This window comes from Protobothrops mucrosquamatus, unplaced genomic scaffold (assembly GCF_001527695.2).
Source record: "Protobothrops mucrosquamatus isolate PMUCROS unplaced genomic scaffold, P.Mucros_1.0 scaffold930, whole genome shotgun sequence".
Classification (NCBI taxonomy): Eukaryota; Metazoa; Chordata; class Lepidosauria; order Squamata; family Viperidae; genus Protobothrops; species Protobothrops mucrosquamatus.
Genome location: NW_015387181.1, coordinates 467,132 through 494,363, shown reverse-complemented (window position 1 = coordinate 494,363; position 27,232 = coordinate 467,132). Strand labels below are relative to the sequence as shown.

At 38.1% G+C, this 27,232-nt stretch overlaps 2 protein-coding genes across 2 annotated transcripts; both read right to left on the bottom strand.

The window, feature by feature from the left end:
* Positions 1 to 6,773: 6,773 nt before the first annotated feature.
* LOC107290586 (prolactin-releasing peptide receptor-like) lies at positions 6,774 to 7,805 on the bottom strand. The gene has a single exon (XM_015819476.2). The coding sequence runs from the start codon at positions 7,803 to 7,805 to the stop codon at positions 6,774 to 6,776; it is 1,032 nt and encodes a 343-aa protein (XP_015674962.2).
* Positions 7,806 to 12,675: 4,870 nt separating this feature from the next.
* Positions 12,676 to 13,728, bottom strand: LOC107290585 (prolactin-releasing peptide receptor-like). The gene has a single exon (XM_015819475.1). The coding sequence runs from the start codon at positions 13,726 to 13,728 to the stop codon at positions 12,676 to 12,678; it is 1,053 nt and encodes a 350-aa protein (XP_015674961.1).
* Between the last annotated feature and the right edge of the window lie 13,504 nt (positions 13,729 to 27,232).

The following is a 27,232-nucleotide window of genomic DNA, read 5'->3' as shown; positions in this document are numbered from 1 at the left end:
TTGGATAAAATACTAACATATTATACATATTATACCTAATTAAAATTTGATTAAAAAGAAATATTTAAATATGTCAGATTAAAAGTAATTAAAACCCCTTTAAAATCCCTTAGGCCAGTCCCGCTAGNGAAGTGGCTTTGAAAGGGTGCCTTTTTCATCTAGCACAACATATGAGGAAGCCTTTGGTTAGAGATGGAACTGCATATGAGTACAATACAGATGCCGAGTTCGCTGTGAGAGCAAAAATGGTTGTGGCCCTGGCTTTCGTGCCTGTCCAGACTTGGATGAATATGTTGCTGCTCTTGAAGATTATCTGCTGGGACAGCTGCTCCATCTCCTGCACTGGTTTGAGGATACCTATGTAGGTCGTCCAGCCAGGAGGGGACAATGAAGACAGCCACCTTTGTTCCCAACAGCCATGTGGAATCTTTTCTAGCGAGCACAGACGGCAGAGGATCATACAAACAATCACTCAAAAGCAGCTCATCGAAGACTCCAAGCACAATTGGGCCTGTGCCATCCAACTATTTGGAAGTTTATAGATGGCCTACGCAAAGTTCAACAAGACAGGGATGCATTTTATGAACAACTCTTATCAGGACATGGCCTTCCAATGAAACTGAAGAAATATCGCACTGCAGACCAATGGATTGCCCGGATTGTCGGTGAATACGGCAACTGAAGCCATAGCACACAATTATCAAATAGACTAATGAAAGCTGTGGTTTTTTTTAAAAAAACACAAGCATTTATTGCCCCCATTTTAATCAAAAGAAACTTTATGCAAAACAGGAATATTGAAGAAGGTAGTTGATTGCAAAACGGTTGGGATGATATTGTTACTTCTTTAGATGCTTTTTTGTGCCTTCAAGGAAATAAGGGAGGGGTGTCTCCTTTAAAAATATTAAATAAATCATTATTGTTAGGATATCACCTCATTGCAAAACGGATATTTCACCTATTTGTTTATAATAATACTTTTTACTTCGTTTTCTGTATTCAGACTTTGGTTGGTTGCTCTCCACAAGTCACAGAAATTCAGAGAGTAGGGCCCAGATTTAATGGTGGTGTTTGCATTCTTCTACTTCTAACTGGACTGGGGCTTAACATAACAGTGGTGATCTCACTGTTATGAGACCAGCAGCACTGAACACAATTGCATGTGTGCTTTGGAGACACTGGAGAGCAAAAACATTGTGCGCAAGTTCCCTAGGTGCACTAAGCCTGTTCAGAAGTTAATGGATCTTGTTTCCCTTATTTCCTTCTGGGAAACAGTGCAAAATTGTGCAACTGGTCTTTGCAAATTAGTTACGCATAGTTCTTAGAGCTGTCTAAGTTATGGATTTCCCAAGCCTACTACTTTATATCCTGTAAATGCTATTTGGTTTCCAAGATAGGAGTCTCAAGAACTATTAATTCAGTCATGTATGTCTCATTCGGATAATCCTTTAACTTTCTGAAGAAAGCATTGTTTTGTGAAAGAGCCTTCTTGGCACTGTGGGGTAACAATGCACATGATCTCTTAAACTAATTCCTTTCCTGATATATGGTGCATGTTCTATCTGTGTAACAATAAAATGTTTTGGAGAGTTTTGACCTTCTTCATTTTCCCACTTAACTAGATCACTCATTCTTAGAATCTTCTTCATAGGAAAATAATTGTGATTGTGTTGACTTAATTGGTATTTCACTGCCTTGAAAATAATTAAATTTAATGACAAGGTTATATTTTTACAGATATAATGCAACTCTGCAGTGAATCATGGATAGAATTAAATCCAGAGTTCTATTTCCTATGTTCATTTCTATAAATCTTCATTCTGAGAAACTGGATACCTTATCTCTTTTATCAAGACTACAATATATTCATCCAACTAATGTAAAGTATTATTATATTTCTCTGGTGAATATATCCCTGAATTTATTTTCCATATCAGGATCAACCAAATAATTTCCATTATTAGATTTGTTTGTCCTACATGGAAAGGGAGACGCCAGATATTCAACGTGGTTTTAGAAGAAGCCAAGTAACAAGAAACATACTTGATGCCTGTTATATAATCTGATATAACTAAGCACTGATGAATTTTGGTGTTGATGAAGATTCTTGAGAACATCATGAACAGCCAAACCTGCTAAAGCCAAACCTGCAGAGAAAGAGTACAATAATAGTTTACATTAATTGTCTTCACATAGACTGGATGAATATATCGTGGTCATGATAAAAGAGATAAAGTGTCCAGATTCTCAGAATGATTCATGATTATGGCCAGTACAAGACCATAGGCTCTTTGTTCCCTAACTCCCAAAAATCACCAGCCATGTAAAATGATTCACATCTTTAATTTGATTTTGCACTTGGCAAACCAGTACCTGACCTAAATAATTCTTCATCGCCACAAGATGGCAGTGAAACCATGCATAGTACTGAAATCAGGAACATTTAATTACTACTGGAGAAAGAAGTCATACCATTACACTTAAAGGGGTTTGGTTTGGTTTGGTTTAACAAATCTTGATCTGGAGGGAGTAGTAGACAGATTGGTTTTAGTCTAATTTAGATTATCTGTTCTGAAACCCCAGAACAAAACTTTTTACAGCTTTCAGTCAGGGAAAACGAAGGTCAAAGAAATATTAACTATTTAAAACCAAAATTGAGAGGCTTGTAGAGTAAACCTGCCGGAAGATCTGTTGTGTGGTTGTTGTTGTTGTTGTTTTTTAATGCTGGTTGTGCTTTGCAAATTAAATGACCAAAATAATGAGTCCTGTCATAGGAAGCCTCCTTATGCAAGTTGTCAGACTACTGAACCATTCATGTCTAATCAATTCTATTGTGGTTGACATAGGACAGTGATGGTAAACCTTTTAGAGACCGAGTGCCCAAAAACCGCCCCCCACCCCATCCCCGCTCTGCCCTGCCCACTGGGCCACCCACCACCTCCACGGCCCGCCACAGATCACCCAGGCAGCCCAGCAGTGCCATGGCGGACACGCCTTCCACCCGTGCCCTGCAGCATCATCTGCACGTGACGGGGCACAAGAGCGGAGTCTTGTCCCCACTGCCTGGCTACCATGTCCTTGGCTGCGCTGCTTTGCATGGGCCATGCCCAGGGGCGACTCTCCTCTGGAGGGGGCTGCTGGTGAGGAGGGGTCCATGAGAGGAGGTGGGGCTGGGGTGACGGTGTGTGTGCCCACAGAGAGGCTCCAAGTGCCGCTTCTGGCACGCATGCCATAGGTTCGCCACCACTGACATAGGATGTAAGACACCCTTTTCCCCCAGTTTAGATGGTAGGAATTGATGCCACCCCATGACCCTCAGCTCTTGTTCTGTATTATATATTTTCTGAATGCACTCAGCTTGTTTTAATAATCTCTTTTTTATTTGCCATCTAGTTGAAGTCGGCATATCTTAAAGCTGCTAAGGGGGAGGAAAACTGCAATAGATTATCAATCTTAGAATGACTCTTTTTGGTCTTTCACGACCTTTGCCAGCTTCTTTTCTCTCCCATTTTTAATTTTCTCCCTATTTCTCACTTTTGCTTCAGAGCTAAACACAAAAACTGCAAAAGGCTTTTCTAAGAAGTTGGCATTCTTCTGCCACATTCCCATCACTTCACATCACCCAAGTGAAAAGCCAACTTTGTCTTTTCCCTGACTGTCAGTTTGTCAATTTTCCTGACTGTGCATCAAAGTTTGGTAGAGAAATACCGTGACTTACTTCCTTGTATTTTTGTTTGTTTTCTAAGGCTGGCCACTCATGATCATGCTGGCCAGTTTACAAGGATTAAAAGCAAAATCAAGAAAGGTTTTCAATGTTTCAAAAAAAAAAAGTCATTTCAGGGAACAAAAAATGTCTCAGCCATCAACGCAGCATATACTTCTTCCACCGAGGATAGGCATCTATTTTAGGCCAGAGAATAGGACAGTATTTCTCAACGCCAGCAAATGTCTGGGTTTCATCTCCCATAATTCCCTGATGAGCAATCTGGGGAGGGAATTCTGGGAGTTAAAGTCCTATTAGCAAGGTTAAGAAACCCTGATCTAGGGAAACTTTCAGTTTTCAGCACTATCTTGAAGGACATCAGGATTAGGGCTACCTAGACCTCATAAGAATGCTGTTCCAAAACAGGTGGCTAATAATAATAATAATAATAATAATAATAATAATAATAATAATAATAATAATAATACAGTTGGAAGGGACCCTGGAGGTCATCTAGTTCAACCCCCTGCTCAGGCAGGAAACCCTATACCATTTCAGACAAATGGCTGTCCAGTCTCTTCTTAAAAACTTCCAGTGTTGGAGCATTCACCACTTCTGGAGGCAGGTTGTTCTGGAGGCAGGTTGCTCAACAGAAAATTGACACCTACTTGGTCCCATGAGACAGCAGCACTTAATGTATTGAACTTGGCTCTAGATCATAAAAAACAGACAAAAACAGTTGGAGAGGGATCATCCCTCAAATATGCAACTCCTGTGCCATGATATTGATATTAATATTGTTTATTCTGCCTCTAGGTGGAGCATACTGTAATTCTGGATTAATAAGAGTTAATCATGTAACAATATATTGTTTGCAAGAAATTGCTTCCTTTATAAAAACTGGATTTTCCCCAATGAATTCAGTTTTTCCAGATGGTATATATACCAATTAATTTGGATTCCACCCATGTATTTGGGTTACTGATGTTATACTCTTAATTGAAGGTTCGTTGTTGTCGTGACATGTATGTTTAAAACTAAAATTACTCTTCAAAGTTTCGTTCACGATTACAAAGACAATTAGTAGGTCTACTTCCTTACAGTCTTTGTCACAAACGTCAATAGTATATATTATAACTTAAGTAAACCTTTGAATCGTTAAAACGGTATACACATACTTTGCATTCCATGTGGTTTTAAATGGTTTCTTTTCTTTCTTGCAATTCTTTCCAACTTTTGCACTTTGAAGGGAGCCAGAAATGTATGGAAATCAGTAGTTTTCATCTTGAAAAAAAAGATTAATGTTTTTTTAAATGGAGTTGAGTCAATAAAAGGTGTTTCTTGGGAACAATAAGATAATAGCAGCACATGCACATAATGTATGTGATATCCATACTAGAATAAAGGTTTTCAGGAAGGGAGTTTGAGAAACTGAAATAATTTATGTTTATAAAATAATTTAATTATGTGATTGATAAAAAAACAAGAAAAATGCCAGGTCCAGATTGTGTGAAACTGCTGACTAAAACAAAATAAAAGCATGCCACTCTAATGAGACATTGAATTTTAGTATTTGATAATGTGTAATTGTTGTACTTGACTTGGGTTCAAAAATCAGGGAAATCCAGAGATTGTTGGAAAGTAAGAACATGATTGATTGAAGAAGTTCAAAGTAAGGCAAAGCAAACAAACAAGGACAGGAAAAGGTCGAGATTTAGTTGACTTGATAACCATAGTAGTTTGCAAATTATTATTACTATTTATTAAATTTATTGGCTGCTCATCTTAACAAAGAACATGTCTAGCATCTTATGCAGTTTTCAAGTCTCTTCCACTTTTTTTTGAAGGAGTCAGCCTAAGAGAAAATGTAAATATCAAACATGGCAACAGGTGACAGGATTCTTCCTTGCTTTAAAGATAGCAACATGACAGTAATAAACCTAATACCTGTCTCTCCACTTCATATAATCTGTGGAATGAAAGCATCCTAAACAGAATTGTGGCAGAGAAGCCACTGTATTATGATTCATGAGTCCTTCTTGAAGAAAAACGGTCAGCTGAGTTGTTGTGAAGTTGAGATGGGCAATACAAATTTTCTAATCAGAGATGAAAGTAAACAGACAAAAACAGAGAAAGTCAGAAGCAAAGATGTAATCAGGTTCTGGTGGAGCCAGAGACTTTTTTCACAGGAAGCTTCAAAGAATTTTACAGAGGGATTCTGTCACAGGCCCAACAACACTGCAAGCAGCCATGTTAGAAAGCAAAGACAGGGCAACAACTCTTGCAATTAAATGAATCCAAGCCAAGACATTTTCTCAAAAACTCCTAGTTTCCATCCAAGCACAGCTCATTCCTATCCCACTCATCCCCTCCCAGCCTTCAGTTGATAAAATTAAGAATATTTAAAAAATAAGGCACCTGGTAAAAAAAAAGAGTCCACTCACTTGTGCATTAGAATAAATTTGTCTTAGAGCAGTTGAAAAACTATCTTGCTGAAGCTAAACACGCATGAGGTTCTGGGCTTTAAAAACAACATCTATGGTAATTTAAAGTTCAGGTTGGGAGAAATATTTCTTAATTCATTTAAATGTTTTATAACTGTTTTTCTTTTACATATATGGAAATTTACCCATAAATTTACTCCTTAGATATATGCATGCAAAATATGCACCCATAAGACCACCATCTGCCCCACATCACAGTCTAGTTATCCTATAGCATGGCATGGTTTATATTGGATTCAGCAGTTGGGGTACTTCTTCAATTTTCTTTCTTACCCATTGAAATTCTTCTTTTTTTCCCAGCCCTCACAAAATTTATATTCTGTTTCTTCTATGTTTTTCCCATGTGCACACATATGTGATATTTTACCGCAAGAAGCCACTATGTTGAAATAGCAGTTATGGTGAATATATTGTCCCAAGAAAGCATGTAACCATGGCCTTTATTGGTACAATTGATTAGTGTTTTAAAAAAGTATTGTTTTATGCCATATTAGCTGTGTTTGAATAAACTTTCACATCAGGTACAGCAGGGCAAAAAGTAGGGAAATGAGAAGGAACCCCATGCTTTACAAAACCATACTAGCCACAATGCAGTTTGTGGCAGGTGCTGTCTTTTTCTGCTTCCAAGCAAACATTTTCTTGAGCTCTCCCCTAAACCGATTGTGTAGCCAGGCATAAAGGAAGGCATTTGTGCAAGCAGACATCATGGCAAACCAATGGCAAATCAGCTGAATAAGGTTAAAGTATTGCTTGTCTATCAGTTTGATTTCAACATCTTTGATGACATTGAAGATATGCAGTGGCAACCAACAAACCCCAAAGGCAGCGACAACCAAGATGAGCAGACGAAAAGTCTTCCTCCGCTTAGCTCGGTCACACTCAGCTTGGCTCTGGGTAACATTCCCAGGAACGACTCGGTTTTTCAGCTTGACTGAGATCCTCAGATAGGAGGCAGAGATCACCGTTAAGGGCAGAATGTAGGTGAGGATGAGGGTGCTGTAGGCATAAGCTAAGCGATCCCTCTTCCTGTTGAACCAAAATTCTTCACAGATGGAGAAGTCCAGTTCTGGAAATTCTGCATGGTAAGTGCGGAGCAAGGCTGGGGCAGCTAGCATGCAACTCAACAGCCAAATAGCAGCCAGGATATATACACAGATGGGTATTGTCAGCCTCCTCTGAAGGGGATAAACCATGGCAAAATACCTGTCCACAGCAATGACAGTCAGGGTGAAAACAGACACAAATACGGTGATCGGCTGCATCAGGAACACAAAGTAACACATGAAGCGTCCAAAGATCCATCCTCTGGGTTCAAAGGCATATGCCAATGTCAGGGGTACACACGTGGCACACATTAGCATGTCTGAGAATGCCAAGTTGCCCACAAGGAAATTGGTGACGTTCTGCATTTTTTTAGTCTTGCAGATAACATAAATGAGGAGATAATTGCCAGTGATGCCAATGAAAACCACCAGAGAGTAACAAGGAATAATGAGAGGCTTAAAGAACTGGACAAGCTGGAGCCCCAGGAAGAGGCTGCTGGTGTTGTTCTGAATTGCAGAAAGAAAGCTCTGAGACGTCAGATTCGCTGGATCCATTGCCTTTTCCCACTGTTATAATTTTCTTGCCAATAACATTAATTTGGGCACATAAACATGCCCGTATGGTCATTATTATTATTTTTTTAAAAAAATCATCCTGGGAAGATGGACAGATTCTATCTTGAGTTTGGCCACCTTACATTTGCACATATTCACCTGCAAAAGACAAGACGCAGAGGTGAGCCTCAGTAGACACGTCCTTACACATAGGAATAATAAGATACAATTAATCCACTGGGACCCTCTTTTCTTCCACATATATCCAACTCTGTCCCTTGAAAAGCATGCTACTGAGAAAATCATTATTATACTAAGAACTATACTTACGGCTGTTATCTCCAGAAGTCCGATGTCATTCTGCATCTTCTTCTTCTAATCTCATTTGATTTTCAAATCCATGACCATTTAGAGCTGCTTGTAACAGCAAGAGGGAGGGAGGGAGAAAGCAAGCTGCACTTGGTGAATCGAAGGTTTTTAGCAGTCCTCACTATATATTCAGAATGAATTTGGGGGGAGGGATCTCTCTCCATTTAGTGCCTTCACTAAAGTATTTCTCTCTTGATTGGCGAGCCATCTCTGAAACACTTTATCAACAAGAACATCTGAGCGAAACCGGGTGCAGAGTTTCCTGCCTACAGCCCCTGAAGCAGAGCGAGCCTTGGGCGCCGCTGACTTTTTAGAAAAAAAATATTGCTGAAAGGATGAAGTAGTAAAAAAATATTATCACCACTAGAGGGACTCAGAACATCGAAAAATCTTTCCTGCAGTTGTGAGTTATGTTGAATCATATTTAACTATAAGTGTGCCGTGGGCGTTTGTTGGCTCCACCAAGTTTAGTATGTTGCATTAAGTTTGGAAAATGAAGTCCCTCATCTGCTTAACTTGTATGTTATCTGCATTTATACTGCCAAGAAATGAGCAATATGTGTTATGAATATAATAGACTGATAGTAATCAGACTGAAACTGTCATTTGTTTCAAGTAACCATGCGAGCACAGAGAATTAGTTACTCGATGCCAGATAGTTTGGTATTTTATTTATTCTCTGTTCTCCTGCTTCTTTTCCTGTTTCTAACATTCTTTGCTGGAAAATGATTTCAGTACAATAAATATTCAAAGTGGGTTTTGTTAGTCTAATAGCTACTTCTGTATTTTCTGTTTCCAGCTTCCAGTGAGAGTGCTTAAATTATCTTCTCAGAGAACAGCCACACTGAAGTCTATTCCATTATCATCAAATGTTGACCATCAGAGAAAATAATTGTACAGCCCTCAACTGTAATCATATTCAGAGCTTTGCTGGTTATCCCAAGATAACTAGTTTTGAATTTAAATTCATTGTTTTCCATCAATAAATACCATCAGTTTGTTTTATCCTTGTTCAGAGATTAACTCATCCTCTCCATGAATATGAATTCACAGTTTACCTAAATAAGGTAAATAACATAAAAAATAACTGAGATTGGAACAAATTTTTGGTTATAATCACGTAACTAAAGCTCTGCTTATTTTTAGAGAAACACACAAAGTCCTCAATTGTGCATGTTTTTCCCAGACCTAAAAAGACACAATTTTTGAAAGAATTAAAATTTTGACTCATTATAAGACAAAAGTTGTTATCAAATAAAACAGCATAACTAGCTTTTTTTCTGATTCAATCCAACTTTAAATAGTGTTTTCATAAGAACTGAATTGGTGGATTTACCAGCTGCAGGGTAAATACAGAATAATAAATTCTCATCTAATGCTTAAGTAACTGAGTAAATAGTAAGACTAACTCTGAAAACGTGAGATAGAATTCTCTTTGTAGGGAGAAGGGCATCAATCCAGAATTTAAAACTGTTATTTGTAAATGTGTATACATAACTGGTTGTATCTGTTCAAGGTGATTAACCATAAAATCATAGAATGTAACTGTAAAAAGATACCTTGGAGAACCCTTAGTCAAACTCCCAGTCCACTGCAGGAATCCACTACAGCAGATGTCAAACACAAGGCCCAGGGGCCAGATGCGACCCGCGAAGTGGTTTCATGTGGCCCGCGAAGCCATCCTGGAAACAGTGAGGGAACGGCCCCGCTGCCGTGGCCCTGGCCCAGGCCAGCAGGGAGCCAATGTACAATTTTGTGGTGTCCATCTTGGCATTTGCCCCAGTGGACCATGCCTTGGCACTTGCCCCAGTCCCACCCCCTTCTGCCAGAGACCCTCAGATCTGTCCCACTCCTGCCCAGGCCCCCACAGGCCCCCTTGACGCGAATGATGTAGAACTGGCCACCCAGTAGGCCACACCCACTCCATTCTCACCCACCCAGTAGGCTGCACCTACTCTGGCCACACCCACCCGGCCCCCCAAGGGCAACCGCAATGCTGATGCGGCCCTCAGTGAAATTGAGTTTAACACCCCTGCACTATAGCATTCCCCATCATTGAATATCCATCCTCTTCCAGCTAAGGAAAACCCATCACCTTCAGACAGTCAATTTGAAGGATGTCTGAATAACTTTAATCTTTAAGAATGTTTTCCTGAGGTCCAACCAAAATCTACTTACCTGTGACTTAAACTCCTTGTTTCTTGTTCTGCCTTATGGAACAATTCTGAATAATTCTGCCTCATCTTTTACATGACAGTCTTCAGATACTGACAGACAATTGTAATGTCTTCCTGCAGTCCTCTTTAGCTCCAGGTTAAATAGATCCAGTGCCTCCCACCATTCCTCATACATTCCTATCTTCTTGACTATTGTCCTCTAGAAATAGCCCAGTTGGTCAATATCTTTTATAAATGTGGTATCCAGAAATGAACACTATTCTAGGTGCAGTTTGACTATTCTAGAACGGAGATATTTATACTATTCTTCTGTCTTTCCTTTCCTTTCCTTTCCTTTCCTTTCCTTTCCTTTCCTTCTTCTCCTCTCCTTTCCTTGCAGCTCCACCATCCAGTTGCTTCATGTTCAGTTTGTGATCCAACAAGACATCAAGGTTTTGTTGCACTTGCGCAGTATGAGCACTTCATCCTATATTTATGCCATTGATTTTTCCTATCAAACACAGATGACATTTGCATCTTCTCAAATTAATTTTGCTGGGTTTTCAGCAAAATATTTCAGTTTCTTAAAATTCTCCAGAGCCTTGCTACTGCAGTCTATCTTTGGGTCATCTGCAAATTTGCTAATCATATTTTCTAACCTCATCCAGCTCTTTTATAAAGATGATCAACAGCACAGCCCTAGGAGGGTTTATTTCTTTAAAAATTATTCAGACATTGCTGCAACCATCATGCAATGTCTTTATAAATCCTGTAGCTTCTGAATCTGTACAGCAACAAGTCAGTTGATCAATAGATGGCAGCAAACACTTTGATTAAGGTATAACAAATCATCATCACTCCCAGACCATTGGAATGAATGCTTCCCATGTTTCTGGTCAATATTAAGTCAACTCCTACTTTCAGAAAGGATAATTGTGTAAGTTTCTTCACACAAAAAGAAAGTGACACCTCAAAGGCTAATATATTTATTGTGACTTAAGTTTTATGGAGTCAAGTCTACTTCGTCATATCCATGAAGCATGTTCCTTATTTGGGAAATGTATTTGCACACAGATACAGATGAGGGAATGACATTGTAAAGTCAAAGAAATAGAATGCCAAACTTATGGATTGTGACAAATATATTAAAGTATAAATTATGTAAAGTAAATAGCGACAATTCACGGAGCTATATTGATAATAAAAGCACAGTTCTTATAGCTATGTTTATTGATGCATAATATCCTTCTTAACAGTGTGAAGATGTTTTAATGTTGCATTCCCAAACCACTCACATAATATTATACATTAGTTGAATGTATTTTTATATTCAGTTAACCATGTTTGTGCTGCTTCCATAACTAGTCATTCTTGATGTATGGATCTGATGAAGTGAGAGATGGAATTCTGTGCTTTCAAGCAACTATAAATGTTGGAAAGATTTAGCAGGAAAGATTTCAATGACTTACAGAAAAGGAAGGAGCTATAAAATGTGCCATGAAATACAATTTTAACAGATGTGCAGCATATAATATATATAATATCTGCAATATTTTCAGTAAAACATCCACCACTCTTGTAATCCAGCAGAATATTTTTATACATCAAGGAAAGAACAAATCTCCTACTGCCAGAGACTTTCACTGATACCAAAATTAATTTATTAAAAATGCATTTTAATCCCATTTGCTCCCCACTGCCAGGTTTGCATATGAATATGTTCTTGGTTGTGTTGGAGAAGGACAAACAGATCTGGGGTGGAGAGGGAAACATGCTATCAGTTTAGAGTCTACAAGAGATCCAAGTTCAACCTATACGTTTAGAGTCTACAAGAGATCCAAGTTCAACCTTCCTTGAATTCCACCGATCCTTATTTAAAACAAATGTAGGGCTGACCGTTATCCCAAAAATGCTTTTCAAAAGGCAACGGGACTTTCTTAGGCTTTTTTTCCCCTTGAAAATGTTTTGCTTTTCATCCAAGAAGCTTCTTCAGAAAAAAAATAAGAAAACTAAAAAAGTCCATTTGCCTTTTGAAAAGCAACCATGATCTGGATGACATTTGCTGAACATTGGTTAACCACATTCTTGTGTATAGGGTTCAATAAATCGTTTTGCTGCAACCTTCATGAATAGTCCTAATTCTTTGTGCCCGGCAGGTTGTTTTTCGTTTGTTCATTTGTTTGTTTTATGGAGCCTGCCATTTGTTTTGTTTTGGGTTTTGTTTTGCTTTTTTTATAAAGCAGCAAAGTTTGGCTGTTATTTTCAACACAAAAATACTGCTGTTTTCAACACGGAATCATTAAACTATAGACTCTTGTCTGTCAGGAGACCAGGTGCATTATTGATCAGATAACAACACTCACAGTTGCACTTTGCCCAGAGGGAACTACTTTCCTGGGCCAGGCAAGTAATTTTTTAAGTTCTTCCCTAAAGCTATCGTGAAGCCAGGCATATATGAAGGGGTTATAACAGGCAGAACTCATAGCAAACCAATGGCAAACCAGTTGGATAAGGCTGAAATAATAAGCGTCAATGGCATTAATGTTAACGTCCCGAATAAAGTTGAAGGCATGAAGGGGAAGCCAGCAAACTCCAAAGACCACCACTACTATGACCAACAAGCAGAAGGTCCTTTTCCGCCTAGCTCTGTCCCAGTCTGCCTGGTTTTTAGTGACACTGCCCGGCATCACCCTGTTTTTTAGTTTGAGGGAGATCTTGATGTAGGATATGAGGATGGCCAGCAAAGGAAAAAAATAAGTAATGAGCAGCAGACACAAAGCATAGGTTTGTCTTTGGTGTTCTTGCTCCCCCCAGAACTCCTCACATAGGATGACGCCTTGCTGATCCAGCTCCACATAATAGGTGTGTGCCATAGCTGGCAAGGCTAAGCAGCAGGACAAAATCCAGATAAAGAGGATCATATAGGCACTAAGCTGAAGGGAGACACGGCGTCGCAAAGGGTGTATAATGACAATGTATCGGTCAACTGCAATGGTGACCAAGGTGAAGATAGAGACATAAACAGTCACCGGCTGCATGAAGTAGACAAAATAGCACATTGCGCTGCCAAAAATCCATCCCCGTGGCTCAAAAACATAGGCAAGAGTAAGTGGGACGCATGTGGTGCACATCGCCACATCGGAAAGGGCTAGGTTCCCAATGAGGAAGTTGGTGACATTGTGCATCTTCTTGACATGCAGAATGACATGGACCAGGAGGCAGTTACCTACCATCCCGATAATGACCACCCCTGTGTACAACAGGATGATCAGCAATTTGAGTCGCTGCACCAGCTGCAAACCCTGGAAAAATATATTGGTCCCATTCGTAGCAGAGTCGAGAGGTACTGCACTGGTGTTTGTAGGAAGGGTGCTAGAACCTTCAAATGATGCATACATTTTGGCCTGTAAGATAATAAACAGTAGTTGTAAGTATGTTCTTTAGACATGATCCACTTATTCTGATTGTGGATTCATATTTCTATTTGTATCTCATTTACATTTACAGTACCCAAATCTGCTTCTTCATATAATAAAATGTTCATTTCCAGCATCAGAAAAAGTATGTGTGCACACAAACACACTCATCCCCATACACGCATATACACAAACATATATTTTATTTTAATGGTTTGGTTACTCATGTTACTGTTTTACTTTTGTTTGTAGGAGAACAAAAGAAGGGCCACAAAGAATTATGAGAAAATGATAAAGGAAATATATATTCAGATTGCTAGCTTTCCAATCACAACATAAAATTAGTACACCCACAGATTCACGTACCCTGATTTTTGACTTTTAAGCAAGTAAATGGACACATATTTTAAAGCAGGTTTCAGCCCTGTTTACCCACGAGATTAACTCCAGGTCTTCCTTCCTTACCACTCAATCTGAATTAGGCTGTTGTCCTTCCGTGCAGCCTGCTGTTTGGAAGAGTGAAATGAGTTTCAGAATCAAAAAGAAAGCATCAGAGAAAAATGGGTGACTGGTAAATTTTGATTTTGACCATATCTATGGCTTAATTGCTTATGACCCCCGACAGATAAATGTTTTAAACCCAATTGCTAAGGAGATGCAGTTATCAGCACTTAGTAGCATTAAAGACATGGCAAATAGAAGCTGTTCAGGAAAGAGCAATGGAAGACCTTTTAGGAGTTGTATGTGTGTGGGTGAGTGTGTGTGTGTGTGTGTTTATGCACTGATGCATGAGAACGTGATTTTCAGAAATATTCATGCCTGCAAGATCCCCTTTTGATTTCCTTTTGTCATGTTACTTGATGAAAGATGAAAAATTCTAGAAGAAAATTAGAATAGAGCTATATGTTGCAAAATCATAAACATTAAAGTATTTGATTTCCTTAAGATGGAGCTCATTCTTGCAAATTGATATAGTTGTCTTGGCTCAATCTTTTAATAAATTGACCAGAAAAAAAAGTATGGCTTTCTAACGTCTCCTCTTTCCCCCTCCAACACACATGCTAATCTTCAAAATTCTTCACAACAATAATACAATTCCATCAATATACAATCCATCATCATGCAAATAATAGACAGTGATAATAATGATGATGATCTAGAAACTGAAATACGTTATTACCAGTCTATAGTACTTCCAGTCTACCTGTGGCTTTTTGATTACTGTTTTATTTTCCTTAGTGGAAAAAGCTCGTTTACATGTTTCTATCATCTAGTAAGAGAACATAGGCTGCAGATTTAGAGATAGTATTCCATCCAATGGAATGAGCATGGAGAGGTTTTTATTGCTGTTATCAAATAGAATGGAAAAGTATCTTTAAGTCTACTTGCTGGAGGATCAAGTTAAAAATCATCAATGTCATATCTATTCAAAAAAATTATCTGTTAATTAATGCTTATTGATTTTCTTCGCCCATGATTTTCATTTTTAAGCTGACCTTTTCACAACCTATATACTGGTATCCATTTCAGGTTATCATATCCATGTTCCCACATCCTACAGAGTCGAATAATTAAATAAATATGTAAATAGGTAGCCCATAGATCTATTTCTATTTGTGGAACTTTTATGAATAGACGTGCAAACTGCACTTCTGGGAACAACTCGTTTAAAATAAAATTGCACAATAAAATCAGAGGTATGGAATTATTTTTAAAAACCCAATTGTACCTGCTAGAGGTTGGTGTCAAATTTATAATTAATGCTTTCAGATAAGTTTTTGTTTTTTAAGTCACCACAAGCAACAATATCCTTAGAAAAATGCAGGTTACAAACAGAGCAAATGAATGTGTGTTTAGAGAGTCACATGAACCAAAGCAATATCTAATTTATCAATCAAATATTCTCAAGGAAATGCTTATGGGCACTCCAGAGGTCATAATGAACTGCAATAATACTTAATCATAATAAGCATGCAGCTGAGAGAGAAATATATAATAACAAAAACCTTACTGAGCATCAGAAATAGGATTCAAAACATCTCATTTCTCACCTACCGTTACTAAGGTAAGCTGTCCTATTCGTAGCGAAGGGGAGAGAGTCCTGGAGCTGGAATCATTGTCTTCTTGAATCAATATGCTGTGCCTGGCTTGCAAAACCAACCAAACTGATTGAACAAGAGTTTAAAGCGACAGAGATCAATTTTGCTAGTGTGCCATGGCCAGCAATGACTCCCCTCCCTTTTTTTCCTCTTTTAATTAACATATTAAGACTAGACTGAACGGATTGCTATGTCCCTTCCCCAAACACAAGACTTACTGATGCCCACTTTATCCATTTGAGCTTAATGTTTGCTTTAAAAAGGAAAAGAGAAAGTAAAGGCAAACACCACCACCATCCCGAATTAACTGATGCTCAAGAGACTTTCTTCCCCTTGTTCTTTTCCTCAAAATTCTTGAATAGGTCTATTGAGAAACCTGCAAATATTCAGAAATATTTACTTAGCATCCTTAAAATATTTAGCACACTAAAAAGATAATAAGCCTGGTTAAATAATTTTATTTTTTTTAAATCCCTAGCAAAATATATAAAAATAATTGAAGCATAAGTAATGATCATACTGCATTGGGAGGATTGTAAAGAAGGGCTTGCCCGATTTTTAGTAATTCCATTAGATGAAGCTGTGGGTGTTCTCCATGGTACTGAAAATATCCTCAGAGCTGTTGTAAAAAGTGTCTTCTCATCGTGTCTGACACCAACATGCTTAATGAACTGTTACATTGCCTGATAGAAATTATGCATACAGAAACAGCTGGGGACGTGCTTCACCCCCATTGAACCCTGACAATAGGAGGAAACATAATGACTTCCATTTCATTAATGCTATTCCCAAATTGGTCAACAGCTGAGGCTTTGGAAGATATTTATATTTGGCTATCAGTGAAGAGTTGCTATTACTTTGGTTTTTCTTAAAGAATAATTAATGTTGCAACCATAGCATAAAATGTATTGAGCATGCTATTTTATCACCAGTCTCATATAGAAACTTAAACATGTTCTCTGGGGCCTATTGCTATTAATAAAAAAGACATCCCAAAAATCTGTCACTAAACACAATGCTATTGAACAGAATAACAGTTTATGAACAAATATTAAGTATTGATTTCTTTTCTCTAACGTTCCAGCCTTGTGGCTGCAGAGGGATGATTTTCCACACTACTCCCTCTTTCTTAAACATCATCAGTGTTTCTTTTGTAGATTGATTAAACTGTGTCCTTTTAACAATATATTTCTGGGAGGAAATAATGAGATGTGTAGGCTATATATTATGGTTTACTTTACAAAATCTGAGTCTCAAAATGTTTTTAATCAGCCATTTGTGTATAAACACTTTTCAAGTTCAGAGGATAATCAGCAATTCTAGCCGAAAACTGAGCTGCATAGTCAAATTGTGTCTTATGGATTTGATATTGTATATACAACATAAATAAGAATGTGACAGTCTTGCTGGCTAAAAACTGTCTTTGACAGCATCCTGGACCCACAAATTGTTGAGAAGCCAAGATAAATGAAATTGGTTAGGGGAAACGTTCCACTGCAAAAAGTAATCCAACAGTATCCATTTCTATGTTTCCAAATTCCATATCAGAGCTTCTTGTTTGTTTCCAAAAAGTACAATCCAATACTTTTCAGATTCATTTAATTAAAAAAATGGAAATCCTTTTTGTGAAGCTTGTGAATGTTAAGCTGCATTTTTGAATTATTATAAACTTCATATTTTTTCTCTTTTTCTATTCTTTTATTAGCTAAATATAAAAAACAATAAACAGAATTATAAAATAAGAAGGGTGGATAGAAAGCTTAAAAAAGAAACAGACATACAAAGTATATATTCTCATACATATATACATATGTAAATTTTAAATATTTCAATGCGGGGAAGCCATAATTCCTTACAATTATCCATCATAATTCCTTACAATTATCCATCATAATACCTTACAATTATCCATAGGTCATCTATGTTGATAAGTTATTGATTCATGCATTCTTGGTAGCATCAGTTCGGCAGACCACTGAACCAAAATATTTATTTTTCCAACACTGAAGAACAAGTCTTCTAGCTGAGGTACAGAAAATCTACCTCCTTTTTCCAAATGTCAACTCCCATATGATAGGGATAAATCTCAGAAGAATCTGACCATCTGAAAATACTGCATCTCAATATAAGTAATAACTGCTTTCCCAAATGGAACAGTTGCTGGGGACTGTACAAACATATACTTAAATAAAGCATTAATTTAAATGCATGAGATTCAAAGATTCAAACCTTCCAGCAAAATTGGTTTTACTTAGTCAAGTTTTCTTTTGCTTATTCAGTAGCTCTAGCTGTTCTAATATCACAATTTTCTATTACATTAAAGTGTAATACGATATCTCGAGACATAAAGAGTCATAATGCTATACATGGAATCATGTATAGCAATGGACATTACTCTGTACAAAGCTGTAATTCACCGGACATGGACAATTCACTGTGTCTGTAATCCATGTATGGTTAGGAACATCACAAAGTCCCTGCTGGTTTCATCTCAAAGCTGAACATTTTATGTCACCAAGGATCTGACTGGGATGCTGAGAAGCAAGACCTGGGGTCTTGTTTTCTATGTTTCCCTAGTAATTAGTATTTTAGAGGCATATTTCGTCTAAGTCTTGAAGCGGTACTTAGCTATCAAGATTATTTATTAATTTATCTAAATTAATGGTGGGAGTGTCCTATTTTAACTATAATTGCATATTAATTAAATCAAAATCAAATCAAATATAACTTTATTGATTAATCAATTTACTGAACATTCAAAAAGAATAAAATAAGCTAAAATGAAATAAAGTGAGACAAAATAGAGTAAGTTCAGATGAAATAAAAGATAACAGAGTACGTCAAAATAGTGTAAGATAAAAGAATGTAGAAACATAAGATGAATATTAAAATACAAAAGTATATACTGTATGTTTAGATGAATTCATCATCTCAATTTAATAACCTTGAGTATAAACTTAGCAGTTTTAATGGTTATATATGTTTTTGTGCCCTAAAGGAAATGAGATAACCTTTTGTTATGACCCCAATGTGTAGCTATGTCAAATACAGTCTGTAAATACTAAGCCCTTGCTGGGCATAGAGATGGCAACGGAAAACCAAGCACAATATCTTCTATTTCTGGCACTCCACAAACACAGGTTTTCTCTGAGTGTGGCACTTGGTGGAGGTAACATTTAATAAGTGGGAAAACATTTCATATCAATATTTCATAACCAGTGTGCATAAATATTATAACATATAATGTAACAAATAAAATAATTGAAATGAATTGCAATTAACTATTAAAAGAAATAAGATAAAAATGAGCGCTGATGATATCTAATCAAAATACATATTCTGTACAAACTGACAAGATGCTTAATTCATTACTTCTCCTTTTGCCTTTTATGATTTTCAGTAGCCTTTGTTTTATTCATAAAAACTTTGAATTATCATGCAAGGTAGACGCACAGTGATAGAATATTCATCTGATCCTTTGGTTCAAGTTACAGCTATGCATGGATATTTTATAATCCCACTTGATTTAAAAAAGCAAAATTGTAAAGGTCTCATTCACTTTGTGGGCCTGCTCAAATTAACCAGAGCATCCCAACCCAGGTGAATGCAACAGTTATTGCTTTCTCCAATAATCATAATCAAGAGGAAAAGTTAATATTTTTTCCTGGGCTTGATCTGTGAAACTCCAGGGGCATCTGAAGTGTGTTACACAGTCACCAGGACAAAAGCTAATGTCATTGTTTACTGGAAAACATATAGTAAACAAAAGAGAATACAGATGGGTATTGGGCAGTGGTGGGATTCAGCCAGTTCGCACCACTTCAGCCGAACTGGTACCTAATTTTTTGTTGTCCAGGTCCAGAATGGACTTCTGGAAGCGGCATCCACACAGAGAACCGGTTGTTCACATATTTGAATCCCACCACTAGTATTGGGATTAAAGACAAAAAAAATTATATTTCAAAAGTAAATGTAAAGAAAGGAACAATACTACAAACAGAGACTCGGAGAAACTTGCTGTGAAAGAAATCTTGGAAGACATTGACTTTGTCCAAAATAAAATTTCAAATACGGTACATGTTGAGTATTTGCTCCAAAATTCTGCATGTGACTTATTCCTTCCTGAATCCTGGAAAATTCTCTGGCCACAATATTCTGGAGTATGATCTCTTTTCAGCTTCCTTTTTCCTGGCAAGACTCATACTTCTTCTGACTATTTAACCTCAGGAAGAGAAAGGAATAGCATTTCGACAGGAATTTAGCCAAGTGCCCATCTCAGGTTTTCTTACTAGAGGGAGAGAATATTTAGTTACAGTATGTGTGTAAGACTTTTGACCCACAAAGGAATTCCTGTTTAGAAATATCTGTTCAAAAATGCATTAGCAATAATATAGGGGAAAGGAAGAAAGAATATATAGTAAAAAGCTGTAACTTATCTCTACTTCAGGGGTAAGTCTTCCATTATTTTAGGTTATTAAATGTAAATAAACAAACAATGGTTAAAATCATATCACTCAATAAAATAGTTTTACACTCAGATAAAGCGTAAATAACTAATAAATACCAGGTCCTTATGAGCAAAAGGGAGGGATTGTTGCACAGAATAATCAGAATTCATTAAGGTATTCATATTGATTGTGGATCTGTGAATAATGTTGATGAAACCACATCATAAAATTAAGTTTGGCATTTTATATCTGTTAGAGGAAATACTGTCCCAGAAGACTGAAATTATCTTGCTAGATGCAAAACTTGTTCGGTAATCACATTACCAAGACTTGATTTCATTTGGATATCTTTAATACCCACACACCAGGCTGAGAAAGAACATCTAAAAGCTTTTATACAATCATTTTGTTTTCTATTGTAATGAGGCCTTGCAATCCTCATTGATTACCAATAGGTTGAGATGATATGATTCCTAATGTTTTTCCTGTTTATTGTACTCAAGAGCAAGAGAGTGATGTGCCATCAATTCCAGGGCCTATTCACAGAGGGATTTGAGTATATATGAGTTCTTTTATCCATTAAGAGCACAGTAGAAAGGTCAAAGCAGCCTGAGTATAGTTTTTCACATCAATCATTCTTCAACAGTATCCAGCAAATCTTAAAAAGTGCCACTGACAAGACAGCAAATGTGATGAGGAGAAAGAAATATCAGGGCTTTGCTGTCTTTAATATCACAGTGTAGGCCAACAATTATCTACTGACAAGAACAAGACAATAAACAGTATTTGTCTGAAATGGTTTAGGGTTTCCTGCCTAAGCAGGAGGTTCAACTAGAAAACCTCCAAGGTCCCTTCCAACTATTCTATTCTATTCTATTCTATTCTATTCTAGTCTAGTCTAGTCTAGTCTAGTCTAGTCTGTCAACGCTGCAAATACTGTATACTGTATATTCTTTCATCAAGCCAATCAGGCAACAGTGAAAGGGGAGGAGAATAAGGAAAGCCCGGGAAAAAGAAACCGGAAGTGAATCACATCTTCCAAGTTAATTGGAAGATGTGAACCATGACCCCAAAATAGGGGAGGGAAAAATGCCTGGAATGTATGTGCAACGGAAAAGAAAATCAGATCTAAGCATTCCACCATGCCGTACTGACATCTCTGTAACCTTAATAAAGGCTTTTAGGTTAAAAAAATACCTGAAAGTTCTTTTAAGTGTTTCGTTAATCAGACACATGACATCGTCATTTTACAATACAATCATTTCTGTGTTTAACTGAAAATTAGAAGCATTTCAAATCACATGAAGTATTGGTGGGAACTGTAATTCACTTGTAAGTTACATTCATTTATTAGGTTCAGTGACCTGGGAACGCTTTTTGCTGGAAATCTTGGGACCCACTGATCAGGTTAGACAGCACTGAACTAGAGAGGTTGATCATCTGCCTCATAAGCAGTTTCCCGTGGCTGGATTAATCTCATGGCTAGATTTATTGTTTAATTTGAAGCTGAATTTAAATAAGACTAGTATTTATTATAAGACCATTAGTAAAATGCTAGACAGTTTAATAAGGAAGCTAGGCTTAATTGATTCCTCTTTTTAATATTGTGGAAATTCTTTCAATCGTTTATGCTTTAGTCACCTTTAAAAGCATTTCCATATCCAAACAATATTCTCTAGGGCACTTTCCAGTGGTATAAAAAAAAGCTCTGTGAAAAAATATTTGTTAATGTTGGATTATGTTTTGTCGCTATGATTCAGAAGATAGTCCAGTTCTTATTCTTAAGTGGTTGTTTTACAAACTACAGGAGAAAAATAAGATTAAAAAAGAGATGTGAAAAGCTGCTACAGAAAAACATGGAGGAAAAAATACACTAATTTCATGGTAACTGTATTCTTTCTATATCCCTGACTGCCATGAGCACATTGTATGATTGTTGCAGAACTAATTCATATCAATAATTGTAAGGGAAATAAATAATTATATAACAAAAAAACTGTAAAAAGGAAAAAAAAACCTGTTGTTTTCCAAATACAAGCAATTGGGAACAAATGAGAGATAAATGTTCCTTGATTAATTATCTTATTCTATTCTTGATATAATAGTCATGAAAACCGTGAATTTTATAGAATGGAGTCAGTTAGCACATTTAGCTATAAGATATCAAATCCTTAATAATCAAAAGGCTTAGTGGATCAGGTTTTAGATAAAAGTAAAACCCATTTGAACTCAGCCTAGATACAAACAGTTCTATTACTTTGGTACAGAGAGAATTAAGTGCCTTTAGCCTTGAAAAAAGATAAGTAGAGGGAATATGATTGCACTTTTCAAAACTTGAAGAGTTAGAAAGCCAAGCTCTGCTCTGTATCTTTCTAGAGGGCAGAATATAATGTCAAATTATTGGAAACCAGATTCTGGTGGATCATTATCAAAAACTTTTTAACAGTAATTTGAAAAAAACAGAACCAATTATTGAGGAAGGAAATGTGCCTCTCTTCATTAGATGTGTTCAACTGAGGCTGGATAGTCATTTTCTGGGAATGCTTTAATTTGAATTCAAAGATTCAAAGGCCTAAATAGCCTATAGAAGATCTATAATTCTCACCCACTTCCTATAAGACAGCATATGACAAGCAATGGAGAGTGTGATGATGTACAGTGAATATGCAGTAACTTGCTGAATGGGAGCTGCTCTATAATTCATGTCAAATAAAAGTGGTTTATGTGGTCATTCAACACTTATAAATATTTACTCACTTGGGCAGAATCAGCTAGTGGATGGTATTTTATTTATTGCTCAGTGCAGGTATATTTGGAAGCAAGAGCATGGCTAGGTTCAAGACACTGCACTAAAGCCTTGGGAGCTGAATTTGCATAGCATGCTGGATAAATAATGACTAACAAACTGCAATGGCTGGATTCACACAATACAGTAAAACAAAACCTTTATTACTTTCTTGCCCATTCAACATATGCCCCCTGCATTCTAGCATGCATAGATTTGTTCCTTGAAATTGATCTTCTATTTGATTTTGCATATATTGCAGGCATATGTGTAAGATAGAATCATGACAGTAGCTATGAAAGGGAGAATGGTGTGCCCCCTTACTCAGGAGGCTATTTTTTTCATTCTGGTCAATTTGGATTATTTTTATCCTGTCCCTAACTTTCCCTTTGGGGAGAAGTTGGTGGGCAGGCAGCTACAGAGAATCCTTGATGAAGCAAATGTTGTAAATGACTTTCAGGCTGACATTGGGTGCTCTTCAGGATAATATGCAGTGCAATCTGGATGGCACAAACGATCCATCTGGTCTGCATGAATTTCTCTGACACATACAATATCATGAATAATGACATCCTTATGAACCATCTTATAGGGCAGTGATGGCAAACCTTTTAGAGACCGAGTGCCCAAATCACAACCCAAAACCCACTTATTTATCGCAAAGTGCCAGGGCCGCCTCAGCCTTGTGGTGCCCTCAGGGGGGGGCATGGGGGCATGGCCCACTGGGTGGTCATGGCTGTGGTTGTCACAGCGGACTGGGTGGGCATGGCTGGGGTGGGCATGGCCACCTCGATGTTGCTCATGAAGGGGGACGCCTGTGGGGGCCAGGCAGGGTTGGGGGAGATCCAGGGGGTCTCTGGCAGGTGGGGCGGTAGGCAGGAGGCCCAGCATAGATGGGGGGAGGCACGCAATCCTAGCTGGGACTGGGGGGGGGCATGGCACTGATGGGGATCTGGCTTTCCCTGCTCAGGGTGGCCTTTGGCTTGCTGGGTGTAGGCATGCTCTACCACTTCTACTCAAGCTTGCTAGCTGGTCACTTTGCCTCCTTTGTGCTGGGTGGGGCTGCCACTCCGGGCAGTGGCGGCAGCCTAATGGATCTGCGCAAGCTGCTGGCAGCGGCAGCAGCGCGCGTGCCCACAGAGAGCATCCTGAGTGCCACCTCTGGCACATGTGCCATAGGTTCGCCACAACTGTTATAGGGTTTGAGGTCAGGAAGAGTGTTTTGCAGTTGTTCCAGAGTCATCAATTACAGATGGATGGCTACATAAATTGAATTAATTGTTCCTCCTTTCTGAAAGAGACATCAAGCCCATGGCCATTCCATCATGGGGTGCTCAGAGCACAGTGTCCTCCTCCATTTTTTAAAACATATCCATAAAACTGCTGGGGAGATCATCCTTTGGATTGGAGTTAGAAATCTCTATCCAGGCTAAGTAGGAAATGCAGCAGTGCAAACCCAGTTCCTGTGGCATACTGAATGGGACATGTTATATCTTTGGTTCTTTAAGCATTGAATGAGGCAGTGTTGAAACAGCAACAAGTTTATTAACTCAGAACAGAAGCAGCCCTAAAGGCTGTTGCACAGCTATTTATACAGTTAGCCTCTAGGTGGCAACCAATAGGTTTAAAGCAGTGGTTCTCAACCTTTTTAATGCCGCGACCCCCAACCGGTCGTAAGTCGAGGACTAAACCGGTTGTAAGTCGAGGACTAAACCGGTCGTAAGTCGGGGACTACCCAACCGGTCGTAAGTCGAGGACTTTCCCGGCCCAGGAGCGCCGCGCATGCGTGGTTCCGCCCCCTGAGCCGGCCAAGACGTAGCTGGCAAGCGGCAGAGACGGAGCAGGCCGACCACCAGCTGGCCCAGCTCAAGGGAGGTAAGGCACCCGCTGGAAAAGGGGAAAAAATGGTGGACAGCCTTGCTTGGCAACCCCCATGAAATGGTCGATCGACCCCAAATGGGGTCGCGACCCATAGGCTGAGAACCGCTGGTTTAAAGTAACAGTTTCCCGCCCCAAACCTCATTATCAGCTTGGAGGCAGCCAGTCTGGCTTTCAGTAACACCAACTGTTAAACAATACAGCAATGTAGGTCAGATATTAAGCAAGTGATTTAAACAGTTGTGGCCGTTACATTACAGGACAGATTACAGTTGAATCTCAGCAAGACAGAGTTTCTATAGTACAGAAGCTGGCTCCAGGTTAGTTCTATCTATTACTCTAGAAGAGGTTGCACTATTCTGCAGGGTCATGTTTCAATCTGCAAATTCTATTTGGCTTGTATTTCCTGCTAGATAAGCTGGGGAAGAATGTGGCTAGTAGGGTTTATGGCCAAAAGTAACTCATGCCTTGATCATTAAAACAGAAACTGGTGCAAAATGCAGCTGTCCATTCGCTAACAGGGGACAGTTAGCAATTAGTAATTCTAATTGTAGAAAAGCACTATATTGGCAGCCCCATCATCCAGAATCCTCTTGGGGCTACATAGCTGAGCTCTTGGTTCAACTATGTTCTGGAAGTACCTCACTGGTATCTCATCCCTAATTTTGGCAAATTAAAAGTCTGTAATACAAGTGGCTGATAAAAAAATATGCTTCTTTATTTTCTTCTTTTTTAAGAAATTGGCTTATATCAAGCTTTTTTTTTTGTAGCAGCAGGCCCCAGATTACATATGTAATATAAACAACATGAATGTAGAACCAAATTATGCAAACCCAAATTAAATTTTCAACTGGGTACCATTCAATTTATCTTTATTTTATGAGCTAAGGGATTCAGTATAAGAACACACATGGTAAGAGAGGCAAAAGAAGGCAAATTAGGTTTTAATCAAAGTGATAAATTGTACAATAATAAAATAGTACAATAATTAACAAGTGCCTCCAGGAAAACACGATCTTATACAGAGGCTATAATTTCTAACTTGTTTACTTTCCTTCCCATTTTAAGTCAAATATAAAAAGAGTATGGACTGTTAAGAGCAATATAAACTATCATTTATTGTCCTATAGAATTGGGATTCTGAGCGATTGTCATGCTTGACTGGAGGGGAGCTATGCTAGGTGGGGAAGAAGTCTCAGTCTCTGGATCACATCCTTTGGCCTCTACCTGGCTTGCAAGTAAGAATAACATAGTCCTTTCCCACTGTCACTACCAGGAGGAAAAAATGTCTTGCTGACTCTCCACCCCTTAGCATCAGCTTGGGAGATGGTCTTATCCATAAATTAGACATAGCCATAATAAATAATAATAACAGTAAAACTTTGTAGCATCCCTTCCTGGCAATAGTAGTTTAAAATTATGTGGTCAGAGAATAATAGACCTGTCTTCTTTGGTGCCCCCAAAGCACCAGTCAATAATTTAAAAAATAAGGTTATTAAGAAAAATGATATTTAAGAAGGTTATTGATCCAGAAAGCAGTGACATGGGCAGTTTGTGGCATCTCCTGATACACATCATATAACATCTCTGTTCTAATGGAAGCATTTGCATACAGTAGGCTTCTAAGTCCAGTTCAAACTGCTGGTTAGCACGTATAAAGCCCTTCAAGGCAGAGGATCAGGCCATTTGCAGGACTGCCTGTCCTCCATTGTTTCTGCCCAGTCCACCAAGATGAATCAGTGAGGGCACACTCTGAGTGCCTGCCATTAAACAATACCATCTTGTTTGTTTGTTTGTTTACATTTCATATTTCTGACCTGCCCGATATATCAAAATGAAAAGGTTAGAGTTAAAATTTTAGAATTAAAAAATTTAAAGAAGTTTAAAAATTTCTCTAAGAAAGCAAGAATACTTAAACCCTGTTTAAAAAATTAGTTGACAAAGACAAAGGGGAGGCTCTCGTAGCACCAACCATTCCCATGACTGCATGCTCCTTTGCGCTCCCCATGCAAGGCTACAGAGCCATGTTTTAACCCCTTTTTTTAGAAGGCCAGGAGAGCGGGGGGGGGCTGCTTCACCTCTGGGAGAAAAATATTCCATAGGGTGGGGGCAACAGCAGATCAGGCTCTCTTTCTACATCCTGCCAATCAGAGTTCTTTTTTTAAAAAAAATAATATATTAGGGGACTGGAGGCTAAAACATATAAGGAACAGTTGCTGGAATTGGGTATGTCTAGTTTAATGAAAAGAAGGACGAGGGGGGACATGATAGCAGTC